The following is a 16,731-nucleotide window of genomic DNA, read 5'->3' as shown; positions in this document are numbered from 1 at the left end:
TATAAGGCTATCAGGATCAGAAAAGACACAGACTGCAAATACTTTGCACAACTGGACAGAATTCATTCCTAGTGAAACAGCTGAACTGATTCCCTCATACAGAACTGATTCACTGATTCCCTCATACAGAACTGGTTCACTGATTGTCTCATATAGAACTGATTCACTGATTGTCTCATACAGAACTGATTCACTGATTGTCTTATACAGAACTGATTCACTGATTCCCTCATACAGAACTGGTTCACTGATTGTCTCATATAGAACTGATTCACTGATTGTCTCATACAGAACTGATTCACTGATTGTCTTATACAGAACTGATTCACTGATTGTCTCATACAGAACTGATTCACTGATTGTCTCATACAGAAATGATTCACTGATTGTCTTATACAGAACTGATTCACTGATTCCCTCATACAGAACTGATTCACTGATTCCCTCATACAGAACTGGTTCACTGATTGTCTCATACAGAACTGATTCACTGATTGTCTCATATAGAACTGATTCACTGATTGTCTCCTACAGAACTGATTCACTGATTGTCTCATACAGAACTGATTCACTGATTCCCTCATACAGAACTGATTCACTGATTGTCTCATATAGAACTGATTCACTGATTGTCTCATATAGAACTGATTCACTGATTGTCTCCCACAGAACTGGTTCACTGATTGTCTCATACAGAACTGGTTCACTGATTGTCTCATACAGAACTGGTTCACATCATCCACTGTAAACCTCACCCACGCAACGTGTCCCACTTCCCAACTGACGCCGCCTGCAATGATCACACAGCTCAGCTCATGTGCAGCTCTCTCATAAATACGTAATCGAGCTGCCATCATCCACACACTCCTCTCGCTGATGTTTAACTAAAGCGCCTCACAGTGCTTTCTTTCCTCCTGCGGCCGCGAGTGGTGTAATTAGACACCGCGTGCGCTCGGCCTGGATGACTGGCAGCTTGCTCTCAGGCCCATGTGAATGGCCTCCCGGGCACTGGACGTGTGCCCAACGTCTGTATCGGGTCACCTCCAGTTCAGTGGCCCTTAAATACACAGGCGTGGACTGAAGCGTTCACCTGCTCAGGCTCCGACTAGTGCCCACACTGGCAATGATGTGAATGTCTCATGCCGGAAAGACCTTTTGGTCAGCATGTCATGGTGGAACTGTTGTGGGGAACCGTGGACTGTGCTTTGGAGGGGAAAGGGTTTGTAAAGGGTTTGTAAAGGGTTTGTAAAATGTTTGTAAAGGGTTTGTAAAGGGTTTGTAAAGGGTTTGTAAAATGTTTGTAAAGGGTTTGTAAGGGGTTATTTAGACTATTCAGTTTTCAAACTGTTGTGAACAGCCTTATAAGCCTAGTACAGTAAACCTTTTTTTAAATCTGAAAATTATTAATTAAAAATGAATAAAATCAGATTATTTATTTACTTATTTATTTATTTGGAAAGGCCTGGCGAATCATAAAAAGTTTTTTGTTTTTTTTTGTGAAAAGAAACTTCCCCTGCAGTGAAAAGAAAAACTAAAATTGTGAAATACGGGTCACATTTTCCAGTTTTTTGGGTGTTTTGGGTCTTCAGATCCTCGTTTATGTTCATTTGCACGTCTCCTTTTCCCTCCAGTTCTGAGAAGCAGAAATTATTTGACTTTCAAATTGCAATGAAAAAAAAAAAAGAACATTCAATCTAATCTGATGTTTGAAAGCCTGTTGAAAAGCTGCTCCTGGTCCCCTCCACACACACAATCCTCGTTAGTTCTCTCCTGAAAGGCACCACTTTTTTGTCCTGTAAATTCCAAAAAGACGACAGACAATGAAAAAGCTTTTAAAATGCAGTCTACATTCCATTACATATATTCCCTCTGCATATCCTTTCAGAATTTATTCATTAGAAAACATTTAATGTCACACCGAATTTCACACTGGCCAGTCCAGGGACAAAGGGGCAGATTTTGGCCTATTTGAGCTACGGGGGGAACTGAGAAAGAAGAGAGGGCAAGAGAGCAGGGGGTGGGGGGGACGGGGCGGCGGGGGGACGGGGGTGGCCTGTGTTTGTCTGATTTGTGCCTCTCTGAAATGGGGCCTTCCTGAGACAGTGGCACAGACTAAATAGTACCGTAACGGTTTGTGTCCTGCCTCTCTCTGTGTCTCTCATTTAGAATGCCCTCAGGCCAGACAATAGAGGCTTGTTACGAGCAGCACAGTAATATGGACCACTGAACCCCAACGTTCAAGAAGGGTGGTGTGAGTGTGTGTATGTGTGTGTGTGAGTGTGTGTATTAGTCCTGCAATGGGTGATTTCCTCTTACCTGATGGCCCATAAAAATTTCAACTCCTTGAAAAACACACACCCATGCAAACACACACACACACACATACATGCACACACCATCCCCATCACTTTATAGCCCCCCTTCTCCCAAAATATCATGCCCCCACCACCAAAACCCCCTCCTCCCTGCACCCCCCCCATCCCTCTGCCTAAGCCAAAGAGGCAGGTGAACAATATCATTGAAGGTCCCCCATTTCAGATGTCAGAACCAATCTCAGTCTCAGGGGTATTGTAGAGCGGGTGGAACTCCACCCCACCCCCAAACTTCACTCTCTGTCTCTCTCTCATTCTCCACCACTGTTATATGGGAACAGGCAAAACTAGGAGCCAAATGGCAGGGCACAATGAACAGAGAAACAGAAGGGATGCTAATACTTATGGGTTTGACACACTGAGTGTGATAGGACATCAGCAGACGAAAAGCCGGTTCCTCCCACCAGAATGGCCTCATGAATCTTGAGAAGAGGCACAAAACGACCACGACAACAGCACTTTGCTCTTAATCAGCTCAAGAGTTTCAATGGCCTTTCAAGGAGAGTCCACATGTTCCTGTTCAGTGGAGTCCATTAAAAAGTGGACATTCGTCCTTTTAGGGTTGCACTGTCCAATTGCATGAACCCCATGCTACAGATGTAAAGGTTTCTTCACACACTACAGACTGTATGCGTCATGAGTTGACCTCTTATTTTAAACTCACCTGTACAACACCTAGACCAGCAGGCCCAGTTTATGAGTAATCAAGGCTGGCATAGAGAACCCAGCCTGTCTGAATATAGATTTCAGGCATAAATATGGGTCAAATACTTAAATCCTCGACAGTTTCAAACAAGGAAATGCACGTGCAAAGCTATATTATGACATCAGTCCTCCCACTGCCAGATCAGGTGGTCCTGTGTATCTCCCGAGAAGAGGAGCTGTTGTCTTTTAATTAAGAGATGGTTCTTCTGTGTAGCGTAGTGTGTCTGTCACAGCTGAGTGGAGATGACCTCATCGGAGGGAAAGAAAAGGGGAGGGAGGAAAGGAGAGAGGGACTCAGAAGGAAAAGGAGAATGAGAGAGAGAGAAAGAGAGAGAGATAGAGAGAGAGGATACCCTACGCCTCAAATAGGCCAAGAAGAAGAAAGAGTATCCATGATAGGATGTCTTGAAGTACCCCGTGGGATCCTGTTACACCCCTCTCATAATAAGCGGGTGGTAAATCCTATTATTAGATGCCACTTATTGATCGGTGATCAATCAAATGGATGACAGATTTGGGTGAGGAAGCACCTGTACGGAGTTGCCACATGTACATACTGGGTGTAGGGGCAGGAGATGCTAGAGGAGAGGGCAAGGCAGAGTGTAAGGAATACCAGAGCCGTGTGGACCATGCAAATCGCACAAGTTTCAGATACCAGCTGAACGTTCAGACATTTGATCAACTGTCCAACTTCAATCAGTAAAAAGTCTTACTTATCAATTCATGTATCTCCTGTATGTGACCAATAAACACTCCTCAGCTGCATCCAAACCTTGCACACTACTGTATTAAATTTCATTCAGTCTTATGTGCCCACTCAATTCATTTAACTTCCAAAAAGATTACACCTAACATGTATTGATTCAGTATATTTCACAGTGAACTAACAGTACATTCATAAAATGGCAACATAGTACTTTGTGGTGTGCAGCATGTAGTACATGGGTTTGCACATCACCTTTGACCATTTTTAGCATAACACTTTGTAAACTATCCTCTAGTACTTTAAGTGACCTCACTCTGAGCATCTACAAAAGTCTTTGTGAAAGGTGTGAAATCCAAAACTTTCGCCACTATGTGCGTCTATTTACATGGTGACAAAAGTGCCACTGATGATTAAATGAGAGTCGCTGCTAAGCGCTATCGCACAGAATCATGACATGAAACACACACCAGGAGGTTCAGAAACTTATTCCCATCATACCTGCATGCTGGATGTTGTGTGGACCAGTGACTTCTCAGAATCTTCAATCGGATGATATCCAAGTCTGCCTGGGTCCTAAATTTCCCCTGGAGAGTTCAGCCTCTATGTTAGATATGAACCAATCCTTTCATGCCTGAGTGTGATGCAGAACACCCTCAAATCCCACTCAGGTTCCTTAGAAATTCAGTACTTTAGAACCTCAGAACATGGAGTGAATTTGCTCCAGCGTTCTGGAGGTGGCCTTTCCTGAAACCGGCCTGTTCCAGGCTCTGCAGGGCAGTTGCAGACACCTGTCTCGGAGCTCAGCTCCTCACGCCGATGGCCCAAACCCCAGCCAAAGAGTTAAATCATTCATGGCCTGCTCAGGGGGAATCGCAGGCAACCATATCTTATTCAGCACCTGGGTGTCTACCTAGTATAACGGGAGCAGCACAAAGATGCGGAAACCTAATCCGACCAAACCCAGTTACCAGTCCTCGCCAGCGTCCCCTCCAGCATGGCCACCTCTCTCAGGGAGACGCACTGCCCGTGGGCAGGTCTGGTTACTGATCTTTGATTAGTGAAATACACCAATACCTAATCACTCTCCAATCACTCAGTCACTAGATTTGTGGGTGGCAACTGAGCTAGCCATGATGATCACTGGTATCTGGTAGCTCCTGCAGCACCTGCAAAGTTCCCCAAGAATGGAGTTCCCCAGTAGACCCGCAGGTGGAAGCCACAGCCGTGAAACGTCTGTTCAGACTGAATGAAAGCCTGTTTTCCTCAGTCTCCAAGTTTCCTTGAAGCACATGGACACCAACGCCTGGTGTCACTTTTCTCACCTCAAGTGACCCAACCCTTCGAGGCACACATTTTGAACTTACAGCTCTTGGATTGCATGGTTTAAGAGGGTCACAGGTAGTGAAGAGGTATTGGGAATGGAAGAACACTTCAGTGGGACCTGAAATAAAGGAACACTTTAGCATATCTCCCATCAGTCGAGCTTGATGTCACAATGGACCCATGATATTACTGAAGTAAACCTAGTAGCAGTCGTTTACAGATGCACAACTGGAACCATTAGATAGGTTACTGTTGCATTTTCTACATGTGGCTGAAAATCAGATGCTCTGATGGTGTTTGAAGGTTGAGGTTGATTACTATTGTTTGAATGCATTAGGTGTGAGAGTTTCCCTCCCCCAATTAAGGTCAAGTGTCAAGTGTCACCTCAAGACATGTCAGAATTAGGTGCAAAGATTTATATACACCCACAAGTGTATATATGCATGACATTCAAGAATTAGGAGCGTATATGACAAGAGCATGCAGGAATTAGTAGCATATATGACTAGAAGACAAAAGGTGTCCTGCATGTGCCGTGCTCTCTAACATCTTTCCCCATTTGGAATCGTCCCACTGCTGAACCGCGTTGTCAGGGCTACCTCACACCTCTGGCACTGTTCCCGCCCCCTGCACCCTCCAATCCTGCAATGCTTGTCCAACCCTAACAGGCTTTGTGCCGCCCGCTGGGCCCGAGGGCCGCACGAGACCCGGCAAATCCCATTACACAGGAGTCGCAGCACTTGATTCTCTCATTAGAGATTCCAAACAGAGAATAAGGGTGCATTATAACACAGGCTGAGCGGCATTCCCACCGAAACATCCAGCCACCTCTCTGTCTCCCTCTCCCTGTCTCTCTCTCATACACATATGCTGTCTGTCTCGCTCACATTTTCTGATTTGCTTATCTCACATCTGCAGTATCTGGATGTCTTTTATCACTGGCCTTTGTCTGGGCAAGGTATCGCACCTTGTCAAGAAAGAAATCAGTGACAGAAGACATGCAGACTATTTCCACAACAAAACCTCCTGCTATGGTTTTCTTTGTAACTACTGTTGAAATACAGATTTAAATAGTTCAAGTTTAAAGGAAAGCACAATGAGTGGTATACGTATGGCAGACTAAAGCTGGATTCTCCAATACAAATCATCAATATGTGTTAAAAACACCTATGGGAAATTTTTGATGTAGGTTCACTCCAGGAGTGCTTAACTTAAATAGCATCATGGGACTTCTCTTTGACAACATACCCTTGAACGTGTGTGTGTGTGCATGTGTGTGCGTGCGTGTGTGTCGTGGCATCTTCAAAGAAATCAAAAGCAAATGGCTCTAATGGGAGCCACAGATGCACTGCAGGCAGCCTGAAAGGATGATGAGAATGACGATAGCACGGAGAATTCTGTCCTTCGGACAGAGCGAGGATGCAGTGTGACCTATGGATGGGTCAGAGGTCACGTCTGAGGTCGGGGTGGCTCTATTGATGAGCCTTGGGTGTGATGTGTCTGAGAAGGCAAGTGGGAGGCCAGTGGAGTTCTGAAACCCTCATTCAACAACTGCTGATGTAACTATCAACACCAACAACTTACTACAACAGCTACAGACCTTTATAAATAAAACCTCAAAACTCAGAGCTGAGTGCTTTCGTTCCTGTAAAGGGATGTAAAATTTTTACCTAACAGGTTCTTCAATTTATAACATCAGGACCTCAGCGTACAGTAATGGTCTAGCGGTAATGTGAGAGTCATTATGTCTCTAACTGAACAAGGGCTGTCGATGCTTTTGAGACTCTGGCAGCTTCTCTTAAGATAACCTTGCATTTCCATATTTGGAGGTGTTGCAAGAGCATATGTTCTTTTTAAAATCATCTGGGATACTAAAACTTATTGTTTTGGTTTTTTTTAATAAATGCATTTCTCCAATGGGAAAGCTTTGGTCTTGATCCAAAGTTAACTTGACAGGCGCTTCTGATCGTGCCCAGGAATGCTGGCACTACTGAGCCAACCCACCCACTCTCTGACCCTATCTACTGGGCCAAATCACCAACTCTCTCACCCTCTCTATTGGTCCAACCCGCCCACCGTCTGACCCTCTCTACCAGGCAGAACGATCCGCTCTCCAACCCTCTCTACTGGGCCAAATCAACCACTCTGACCCTTTCTACTGGGCCAAATTACCCACTCTCTTACCCTCTCTACGAGGCAGAAACATCCACTCTCTGACCCTCTCTACTGGGCTAAACCACTCACTCTCTGACCCGCTCTACTGGGCCAACCCACCCATTCTCTGACCCTCTCTACTAGGCTGAACCACTCATTCTCTGACCTGCTCTACTGGGCCAACCCACCCACTCTCTGACCCTCTCTACTGGGCAAGCCCATCCACTCTCTGACCCTCTCTACTGGGCCGACCCACCCACTCTCTGATCCAATCTTGGGCCTGGCAGCTGTCTGCCAGGCACGCCTCCTCCACCCCGCTGGGCTGGGCACGCAGAGAAGCCAGCTCAACATCCCTGGCTCCGCTCTCTCCCTGACCAGGCTTGCCGCCCGCTTCATGCCTGTGGGTGGGAGGTCACCAAAGATCTCTTGTTACCTGGGTGATGCTGACCCCTCAGCCAGCACAGCCAGTACAGAGTGAAGGGAGGTGACCTTTCCCCCGCTAGCAACGGGGTTTTGGGACGGAAAGTCAAAACAAACACAGCATGGTGATTTTTCTGATTATGGGTAATTAGTGTGAACTGCGTGCACAGAGATAAGGCCACAGAAGGGCACTGCTAAGACACTGTCATGAGTGAGGACATGTGTGGTGCTCTGTAAACAATAACAGTGAATGGCCGACACTGGTCGATGTCTGTATTAAAATGTCTGTTGCCCATAGTGACGTCGTTCCCTTTTTTAAATGTCTGCTTCCTATCAAAGCAGATTAAAGACGGAAAAAAAATTAGGAACTTGTATGAATAAATGAACACACCCACAGGCACGTGTTTATGACAGCTTTAACTGTGTTAAACTGTGGAAGACGACGTTTCTCCCCAGTCGCCTATATGCTGACACACTGATACTGTCACATTAGTCATACCAGGGTAATGGCAGGAACCTGAAGGCGTTAGGACCTAGTGTAGCTACCCTACGGACGGTCTTTTTGTCCGTTGCAAGCACGCATTGATTGTGGCCATTGTGACTTTGCGATTTGCCATCTGTAATGTCCCAGGTGGTTCAAGTCAATTAACGTCACAGGCTCGCTCCCTTCCCATAGGATTAAGCATTTGTATTTGAACGGGTCTCACTTTTGGGTAAAAATAGTCTCTTGGAAAAAAGCGCCTCTGTTAAGAGGAATGCGATAAAACACTAACTGTCCACTTTATGAAGTTGTACTTCCAAAAACACACGATAGGCACCATTAGATACTTTGGCTTTTACCCCGTCATAACAGAGGGGTGTAAAAGGCGTCTTTCTCTGCTTCTCCGAAGTGTGATCTGATTCTGCTCGCCTGCTGAGGCATTGACAAATGTCTTAGGTTCGTTTTTGCACATACTTCAGATAAAAACAGCCCCGACTCGCACCTTCAGCGCGCCACTTGCGCCTCTTTTCCCGCTGCAGGAGCGCCCGGATACGCGGCTACTAAGGCGCTTAATGTTTATTTAGATCTGCATGTTGTCGCTAGAGCAGAACAACGCGCAGAAGCACGCAGAGAGGATTTGTAAACAGTTCTCCTGACATGAACAGCTAAGACACGGACCAATAATATAGATAATTATTTTATGTTGCCAAGGATTGCATATGACCCTTCTAGTGGTTTTCTTTTTAAATATATATATATAAGAGACGATTACAGCTTCACAAAAGACGGTTACTACATCTTTCCTTCTTTTTGTGATTTTGCAACTTTTGGAGACGCGACCGTGGGACACAACTTATTTCACGCAAACTTGGCGAGCGGCAGAGGGCAAAGGATAAAGCTGCTGTTCCGGAGGGAGAAACCGATAGCCAACTGACGCGGATTAAACAACAACAACAAAACAATAACCCAGCCATTGGACAGTGCGCGAAGATGAGCTGTTGTGGTAGTGCATGACACTAACGCTATTACAGCGGCAGCAGCTGTCAAAGCTCGAGACCCAACCCCCGGGCTGGCTCGCGCTCTTTCCGCGCACTGCGCATGACCGAGCGGCACGAGAGAGGGAAATTTAAAAACGGTTTTTTTGGACCAGCGCCCCAGCTACAGAGTCCCCTCAGATTATCCGCATCTCACTGTCAAATCAAAACAGGTAAGACACGTTTGTCTTTTCATTTTTCTCTCTCTTTCTTCCTATACGTTTAATAAAAAGAAGGAGAAAATCTGGTCCGCTTCTAGGTAGTTGTTTTGGTAGCGATTTTAACGTTAGATGCACATTTTGACATATGGATCTGGTTGTCAAGTTGTCATTCAGTTAGTGTGATTTTGATGTAGCTCAGATAGCTGGCTAGTTTGCTAAACGGGTTAGCTGGCTAGTTTAGCTGCGATAGCCAAGTTTGCTATGGCAATCCATCATGCCGTAAACCGCGGATTACAAAATAGCCAAGTTAGCCACACAATAACATATTACATTTTCCACCTTAAACGCACATTAATAACGGCGCGCTAAGATACAAGAAACAAGGCTATTTATGTATGCGACACAAAACTTTTTAAACTCCAAAGTGACCTACAACGCGATTAAATAATAACCTCGGATAATATAGCCAGCTAGGTATTTTTAATATTTTAAAAACAAAAATACAAATTTGCTACTGAGTATGTCACTAGTATAAAAAGGCAGATACCTACAGAGTATAATATAGGTTAGGTGGGCTATTAAAAAAATCTTGTGACCCTGGCTTCAATTGCGCTTAATTTTTGCTAAGAAAAACGAATGAGATACAGTTACCTTACAGCAGTTTGTCTAGCTTTAAACAGCCCAATTTATTAGCTAGCGTTAGCATTTTAATTTTATTATCTTTAGTTTGTTCCTTTATGTATCTTAGCTAATAACATAATTAGGCAATCTGTAGTCTAGCAAAGCATATGAATTTTCAGAAGTTATTTGTTTACTTAAATATTACAATTATTTTTAAAAGTGGACGATTAAAATGTACTGTAAAATGTAAAATGTAGTCTAATAAGTTAGCAAGTAATATCGAGGTTTTCGGCGTTTGGTACACTGATGTGTTTATCTGTTAGGAGATGATAGAAGGTGGTGTTACCAACAGGATGTCAGGACTAATCGAAAATCCAGGACAAAGTCATAATTCTCCACAAGACTACAGGTAGGATTATTTTTCTTTGCTTTGGTTTTTAACTTAAAAAATATTGCGTATGCTGTAACAGAACAGGGGGCGCTTTTTATTATAAGTCATCCCCCTTCGTGTCCTGTAAACTGGAGGTGTGTTTTGAGAGGCAGGGAATTGGGGTTTGAGAGAGCAGAAAGAGGCTACAGAATGCATCATTTTTCGCTCTGAATGGATCTGTCAGAAAGCATCAGTTCTGTTTACACGCCCGCTGTCGGCACTGAGCGCCTTGGCCGGGCGTCGCGGGGGGACCAGGGGCTCCCCGGGTCAAGGAGAAGTGGATCCCAATTAGAATGTAAACGAAGAGCGACGTGGTCGGTAACAAACCGTGAATCTGCGCAACCGCCTCCCTCTTTCCGGGGATATTTTACGGTTTGCATCATTGAGCAAATAAAATAACATTTTCTTCCACTTGTATAACTTCACTTTAATTGCCGTAAAAACAAATCTCACAATACTCAGTTTACAATGAGACGTCAGAAATGCAAATCAGTACAAGGATTCGGCCTCTTCGCTTGATTATTCTAAGTTCGTGTTATTGTCACGTTATGAATGATTTAGGAATGACAAAAGGCATGCTTAATATTGTAGTACTCCGCAGTTAGTGATTCAGTATTGAGAGCATTTTATTATTTCTCTTGCCATTTTATTGTATTAGTAACAAAAAGTTTGATTCAAACGTAATTCAACGGTAGTGCATTGTTGCTGGGCTGCTGGACGAAACAAATAAAGGGTTTATTACAGGTTAAATATTAGGATGGTCAACGTTGCAGCTTCGCTATTGTGTAGCCTCGAACAATCCTCCGCAGCAACAAGTGGTGTAGCGTCCGACCGTCTGGCTCAAATCGGGTCCAGAAAATCTGTGGGGTGCATTGAAAATTTGAGTGGATTTGGGCCAAGCATTTAGAATAAGCGCTCCACTGGATATGGTCAGAATTAAGCCAAATCTAAGTATATAGTACGTACTAAACACAGGCTACTAACCATGCTAATAATGCTGCTTTTCACTGGATTCATAAAAAGAAATGATATTTTAATTATTACTTATTTAACAACATGATGTATTTGAGGAACCACCATAGACACTATAAAATAAGACCATCAGAAACAGCAGCTGATATAACAAGAATTAGTGATTATTTTCATCTTTGTTACAAAGTAAGAATTTGTCTTCATAAAAGATTTGGGGGAAGTTAAGTCCCTATTTTTAATGATGCCCAACAAACACTTAATCTTTCATGGTAATATGGACAATGCAACATTTAAGAAGTGGCTTTCAATGGCTTTGACATGATAACATTTACAGAATGGGAAGTCACGTCTTAGCCCAGCAGCTGTGTGTGTGTGTGTTTATTTGTTTTTGTGTGTGCACGCACATACATATGTGTGTGGTTTTGTGTGGTTTTATATTTCTGAATTGGGCAGTAGGTCAGGAAATCATATATCAAAGCTGAAAGAAATTAAGGTCAAGCTGTGTGTGCAATGTGAAGTTTACCCTGAGTGAGTGAATGCGGCTGTGTGTGTGTGTGCGTGCCCGAGCTACTATGTGTGTCTGTATGTATGTGTGTGTGCGCCTGAGCAAGTACATGTGTCTGTATGTGTGTGTGTGTGTGTACAAGTGCACGCCCGAGTGAGTACGTGCGTCTGTGTGAGATGAGTAATTATTCACACAGAGCAGAGGCTGCAAGCCTAAGGCCCCTGGTCCACTCTCTCCTCTCCAGTGACGTGACGTATACTCAGAGTGCTCCTTCTACTACCCACCCCCACCCCCTTCTCCAACTACCCCCAGGCCATGTCTACTGCCCCGTGGGCGGGAGGGGGAGGGGCAGAAGGCAGCACCCGAGTGGTAAGAGACAGGGAAACAGATGGCATCCTATTTGTCTATGCTGTGTGAGGGCTGTCATTCCAGCAGATTAATGCAAGGGGTTAGTTAAAAAAAAAAAGGGTAGAGACAATCAAGGAAGGGTCAGGGTGGGGTAGGCGGAGACAATGCTGCCACGTGCCGTTGTGCAGATTTGTCGTTTGGGACACAATAGGTGATCATTTTTCAATAGGGCCTGACCAACTGTTGCAGACAACGCGTGCCCCATAACCATGTTTCAAATGATCCCACGCGCTGTTTATGTACGATTCAGCCAATGGCAGGGAGGCAGGCCTTGGTCACCTGACCACTGTGGGGGACTTGTGGGGTATGGGGGATACCACAGTGTCCCCAGACCCACAAAATAACTGAAAAAGTGAGGGTTGTCATAGCGACCCCAATTACTGGGCTCAATGGTGAACAAGTGCGGGCAAGCCTGGAGTGGATTCAAGAGTCTCTCTCTCTCTCTCTCTCTCTCTCTCTCCCCCTCACTCCCCCCCCCCCCCTCTCTCTTCTGCTCTGTTTCTGCCTTTATCTTTTCTCCCCACAGTATTTCTCCTCTTCTCAAAAGTAGTTTACTTCCTTCAAACCACATTTAATCATCTTCCTTACATTCATTTTTATATAAACTTAAACTGAAACTTAATCTTTTAATTTTTGAATAATACAAGGTTGAAAGGATATTGGAAGGAAAAAAAATTCAGTATACTCAAAAAATTAAAAAAGAAAATCCAAGCAAACAAACAAACAAACAAAAAACATTTTAGACAGTGGCAGTGCCTTTATAACCAGGACCCTGTGTGTGTACCCTGGGTGAGTCCCCTGGGTGAGCCCCTTGTGCATGGGCCCTGGGTGAGGCCACTGTGCATGGTCCCTGGGTGAGTCCCCTGTGTGAGGCCTCTATGTGAGGCCCCTGTGTGAAGCCTCTGTGTGGGTCCTGGATGAGGCCCCTGAATGAGGCCGCTCTAACTGTGGCTGTGGTGCGCTGTGCCTGCAGGCTCCTGACCACTGACCCCTCCCTCCTGAGTAAGGACGAACTGCCCAGTGACCTGCAGTCATTGACCTGGCTCACAGCCGTGGATGTGCCCCGCCTACAGCAGCTTGGCAGGCCCCGCCCTGACTACGCTGGACCCGCCCAAGACAGCCTGCTGGAGCAACACGCAGGTCAGAGAGTCTTTCACAGCACAAGACACACACACACACACTCTGATTTGGTCATAAACACCTCAAAATCATTAATAAGCCATCAGAATAAACAATGGCTTTTGTTAACAAATCATCATTTCTGACTAATAAGACATCCAGGTTGGTGCTTACATAACAGTAACTTTATAAATAATGAAAGTGACATTATAGCGCTGACTGATGGAGAAGACAGTGTAAGCTAAATAACCAATAACAGCTGAGGGTAACAGGATAAATGAATGTAGACACTCTGTAGAATGCAGCAGATCACTGTTGCTATTTTCATTTATATATTATTACTTCCTATAAACCATTCATGTACTACCTTATTGTGAAGTGTTACCAAACTGACTGCTTTTTACAGAGAAATTTTCTTTAATATTTATCACACTTCTACAATATCTTGTATTAGGTTGATTTAACTTTCTTCAATTAAAAGTGTTAATTAAACCTTGATTAATTAAAAACATGAACTAATTAATTAAGCACGATCTTGAAAACCTGCAGAATGTGGTGCCAAACATTAAACCATTTCCGTCTGTTAATATTACTGTAGAATCTTACCATAATTAATTGTTTTCAGATCAGAGTATTACTTTGGGCTAAAACACAGGTAAATGTAATGGCTTGACTTTGCCTTATCACTGGTTAATAATGTACAGCTCAGCTGAACCTGAGTGTGACGGGAGGAGCAGCGTCCATGATCCCCCTACAAAGCACCATGCAGCACAGCCCTCTTGGATTGAGTAGCGTGAGTCCCACCACTGAGCCCACCTGACCCGAGCACCTCTGCACGCTCTCTCATTCACAAAGATATCATCACTGCGGCCAGCCGTGCTATGTGTGCTGATGTCGGTGCTGTGGCTCTGTGTTGCTGTGGCGTGTCGCTAGGCATGCTGACATCAGTGTCGCGGTGGCTCTTTCCCCCAGATGCCGCAGTTCTCTCCTGGGTTCCCGTGTGCTGCCTCTGTCTACCAGGCCTCCCCTCAGCAGGTGATGACCTTTACCCAGGCCGGCCAGCAGGTACCTCACTCACCCACATGGGGTTGCACTAATGTAGTTCTAGAGGGCCACAGCTCTGTGTAGTTTAGAGTGGGGGTGCCCTCCCTCTGGAGATCTAAGTAATAATGGAGATTACTTCCAAAGTTAATCAAACGTACTGGTGAACCCTATCAAAGTGCTCATGAAAATCTGAACATTGCAGCCAGATGCGTTGAAGAGAAATTGCAGTTAAACTTTGTATGGCAGTTTTACCCAGTTTTTCCTAAGTGGTGTGTAATTCACATTTATGTAACAACATTAGTTATACTCTTTTAACACATAGTCCACTGGTCAAATCCAGTGGTTAAAATACTCTGGGACAAACTGCTTCTGGGGACTCACTCCTGCATTTGTGCTGTGCTGCGTCCCAGTGTTCCCCCGGGGGGCTGTACGGTGGCTATACCAACCAGAGCTTGTACCTGCAGCAGGGCCTTGCCCCACACAGCCAGGACCTGACTCCCAAGACCTTCCCCAAGCCCATCTACTCCTACAGGTGAGCCAGGCATAAGCCCACACAGGTGCATGCAAACGAAGCCAGGACCTCATCCAGATTTGTGACGCGTAACGTGACATCTCTTCTCAGCTGCCTGATCGCTATGGCGTTAAAGAACAGCAAGACTGGCAGTCTCCCGGTCAGTGAGATCTACAGCTTCATGAAGGAGCACTTCCCGTACTTTAAGGTGAGATGCAGTTTGGAAGAGAGTGAGAGAGAGAAGGTGGACTAGATCAAGAGAAACACCTTTATGTGCTCCAGAGCACAGCCCACACAAGCACAAGCCTCTTAGTTAGGAGTCCTGTTCTCATAACAGGGAAGAAAGCTACAACAGTGGTAAATGAATACAACTAGGGGTTCTAAAAATGCCCCTAAATACTACACACCAGGCCTAAATAGTAGATGACAGATGTAGAGAGAACACACAATAGATATACAGACGGGCAGCCTCATTCACATTGTTTTTCTTTGGTACCTCTGGGCCCCTCAGACAGCACCGGACGGCTGGAAAAACTCGGTGCGGCACAACCTTTCTCTGAACAAGTGCTTCGAGAAGGTGGAGAACAAGATGAGTGGCTCGTCACGGAAGGGCTGCTTGTGGGCGCTGAACCCTGCCAAGATTGACAAGATGGAGGAGGAGATGCAGAAATGGAAGCGCAAAGACCTGTCGGCCATCCGCCGGAGCATGGCCAACCCGGGTCAGTGCAGCTCAGACCTTCCCCATCGGCAATAGATTGCTTCCGACTGCAAATTTCCTCCAAGAATCAGACAAATATCTGACTCTCTACTCTTCCTCAGACGAACTGGACAAGCTGATCACAGATCGTCCGGAGAGCTGTCGGCGGAGGCCCCTGGAGTCGGGCCTGACCAACCTGCCCGGCTGCCCCCCAGGGACGGCCCAGCCCCCGGCCCAGCTGCAGGTGCATCCGGCGCCGGTGGTGACGCTGTCACTGCAGTGTTTGCCTGTGCACCAGCAGCTCCAGCTGCAGCTCCACAGCCAGTCGCGACTGGCGCCCGCCTCGCCCGCCCCTGCCCAGACGCCTCCCCTTCACACGGGGCCTGACCTAGTCGGCAGCAGCCCGCTGCCCCAGCACCCACCCGCCAAACAGCCCTCGGACGTGTACGCCGAAGTGGACGCACTGGACCCCAGTATCATGGACTTCGCCTTGCAAGGTTGGTGCTTTGGGGACGGCGTTCGAGACAGTAGCTTAAGTGCTTGTCACTGAAAATGTCACCTGTCAGTGTTGATGCGTAATATTGTTGTCCTGAGGTAACAGGAATCAAATGTTTATATTTATAAACATTTATAGACATTATATATTCTATATGTTTAATATAGTCAGTCAGGTTGAATGTGCCTGCTACTTCCAGAGCTAACTTCTCGACAAAGCAGCAATAAGCCCTTTAATGCAACTTTAATGTAACAACCTATTTATTGGTCTGCAGGAAACCTGTGGGAAGACATGAAGGACGACAGCTTTAACCTGGAGGCTCTGGGTACGTTCAGCAACTCCCCCCTGCGCCTGTCTGACTGTGATCTGGACGTGGTGGGTCTGACACCAGTGTCGGGCACTGCCGGGCCGCCCAACTCGGACCTGCAGGTGGCTGGTGTCTACACCTCCTACAGCACTTTGGACAGCTTCTCGAACCAGTACATCAGCACACAGGGCACCGGCAAGCCCATCGTCCTGCACTGAAATTCCCAGCACTGCAAGTTGAGCTTTTACCAAAAGGACCCCAGTGA

The 16,731-nt window shown here is 45.6% G+C and overlaps 1 protein-coding gene across 1 annotated transcript; it reads left to right on the top strand.

The window, feature by feature from the left end:
* The first annotated feature begins 10,303 nt into the window (after positions 1-10,303).
* On the top strand, positions 10,304-16,684 carry foxn4 (forkhead box N4). The gene is made up of 9 exons (XM_027029771.2): positions 10,304-10,386; positions 13,266-13,432; positions 14,116-14,204; positions 14,384-14,476; positions 14,866-14,987; positions 15,078-15,174; positions 15,478-15,685; positions 15,786-16,160; positions 16,434-16,684. Exons 1-9 carry the CDS (start codon positions 10,304-10,306, stop codon positions 16,682-16,684), a joined length of 1,485 nt encoding a protein of 494 aa, XP_026885572.2.
* Positions 16,685-16,731: the final 47 nt, after the last annotated feature.

The sequence above is a fragment of the Electrophorus electricus genome, chromosome 5 (genome assembly GCF_013358815.1).
Source record: "Electrophorus electricus isolate fEleEle1 chromosome 5, fEleEle1.pri, whole genome shotgun sequence".
Classification (NCBI taxonomy): Eukaryota; Metazoa; Chordata; class Actinopteri; order Gymnotiformes; family Gymnotidae; genus Electrophorus; species Electrophorus electricus.
This window is presented reverse-complemented; position numbering and strand designations above follow the sequence as displayed.

What these genes read in the sequence shown, in the direction of transcription:
- foxn4 (XM_027029771.2), top strand. Translation starts at nt 10,304, where the DNA reads ATGATAGAAGGTGGTGTTACCAACAGGATGTCAGGACTAATCGAAAAT. An exon ending in AAGCCCATCTACTCCTACAG is followed by an intron (nt 14,988 to 15,077) that starts GTGAGCCAGGCA and finishes ATCTCTTCTCAG; the next exon opens with CTGCCTGATCGCTATGGCGT. An exon ending in AGCACTTCCCGTACTTTAAG is followed by an intron (nt 15,175 to 15,477) that starts GTGAGATGCAGT and finishes TGGGCCCCTCAG; the next exon opens with ACAGCACCGGACGGCTGGAA.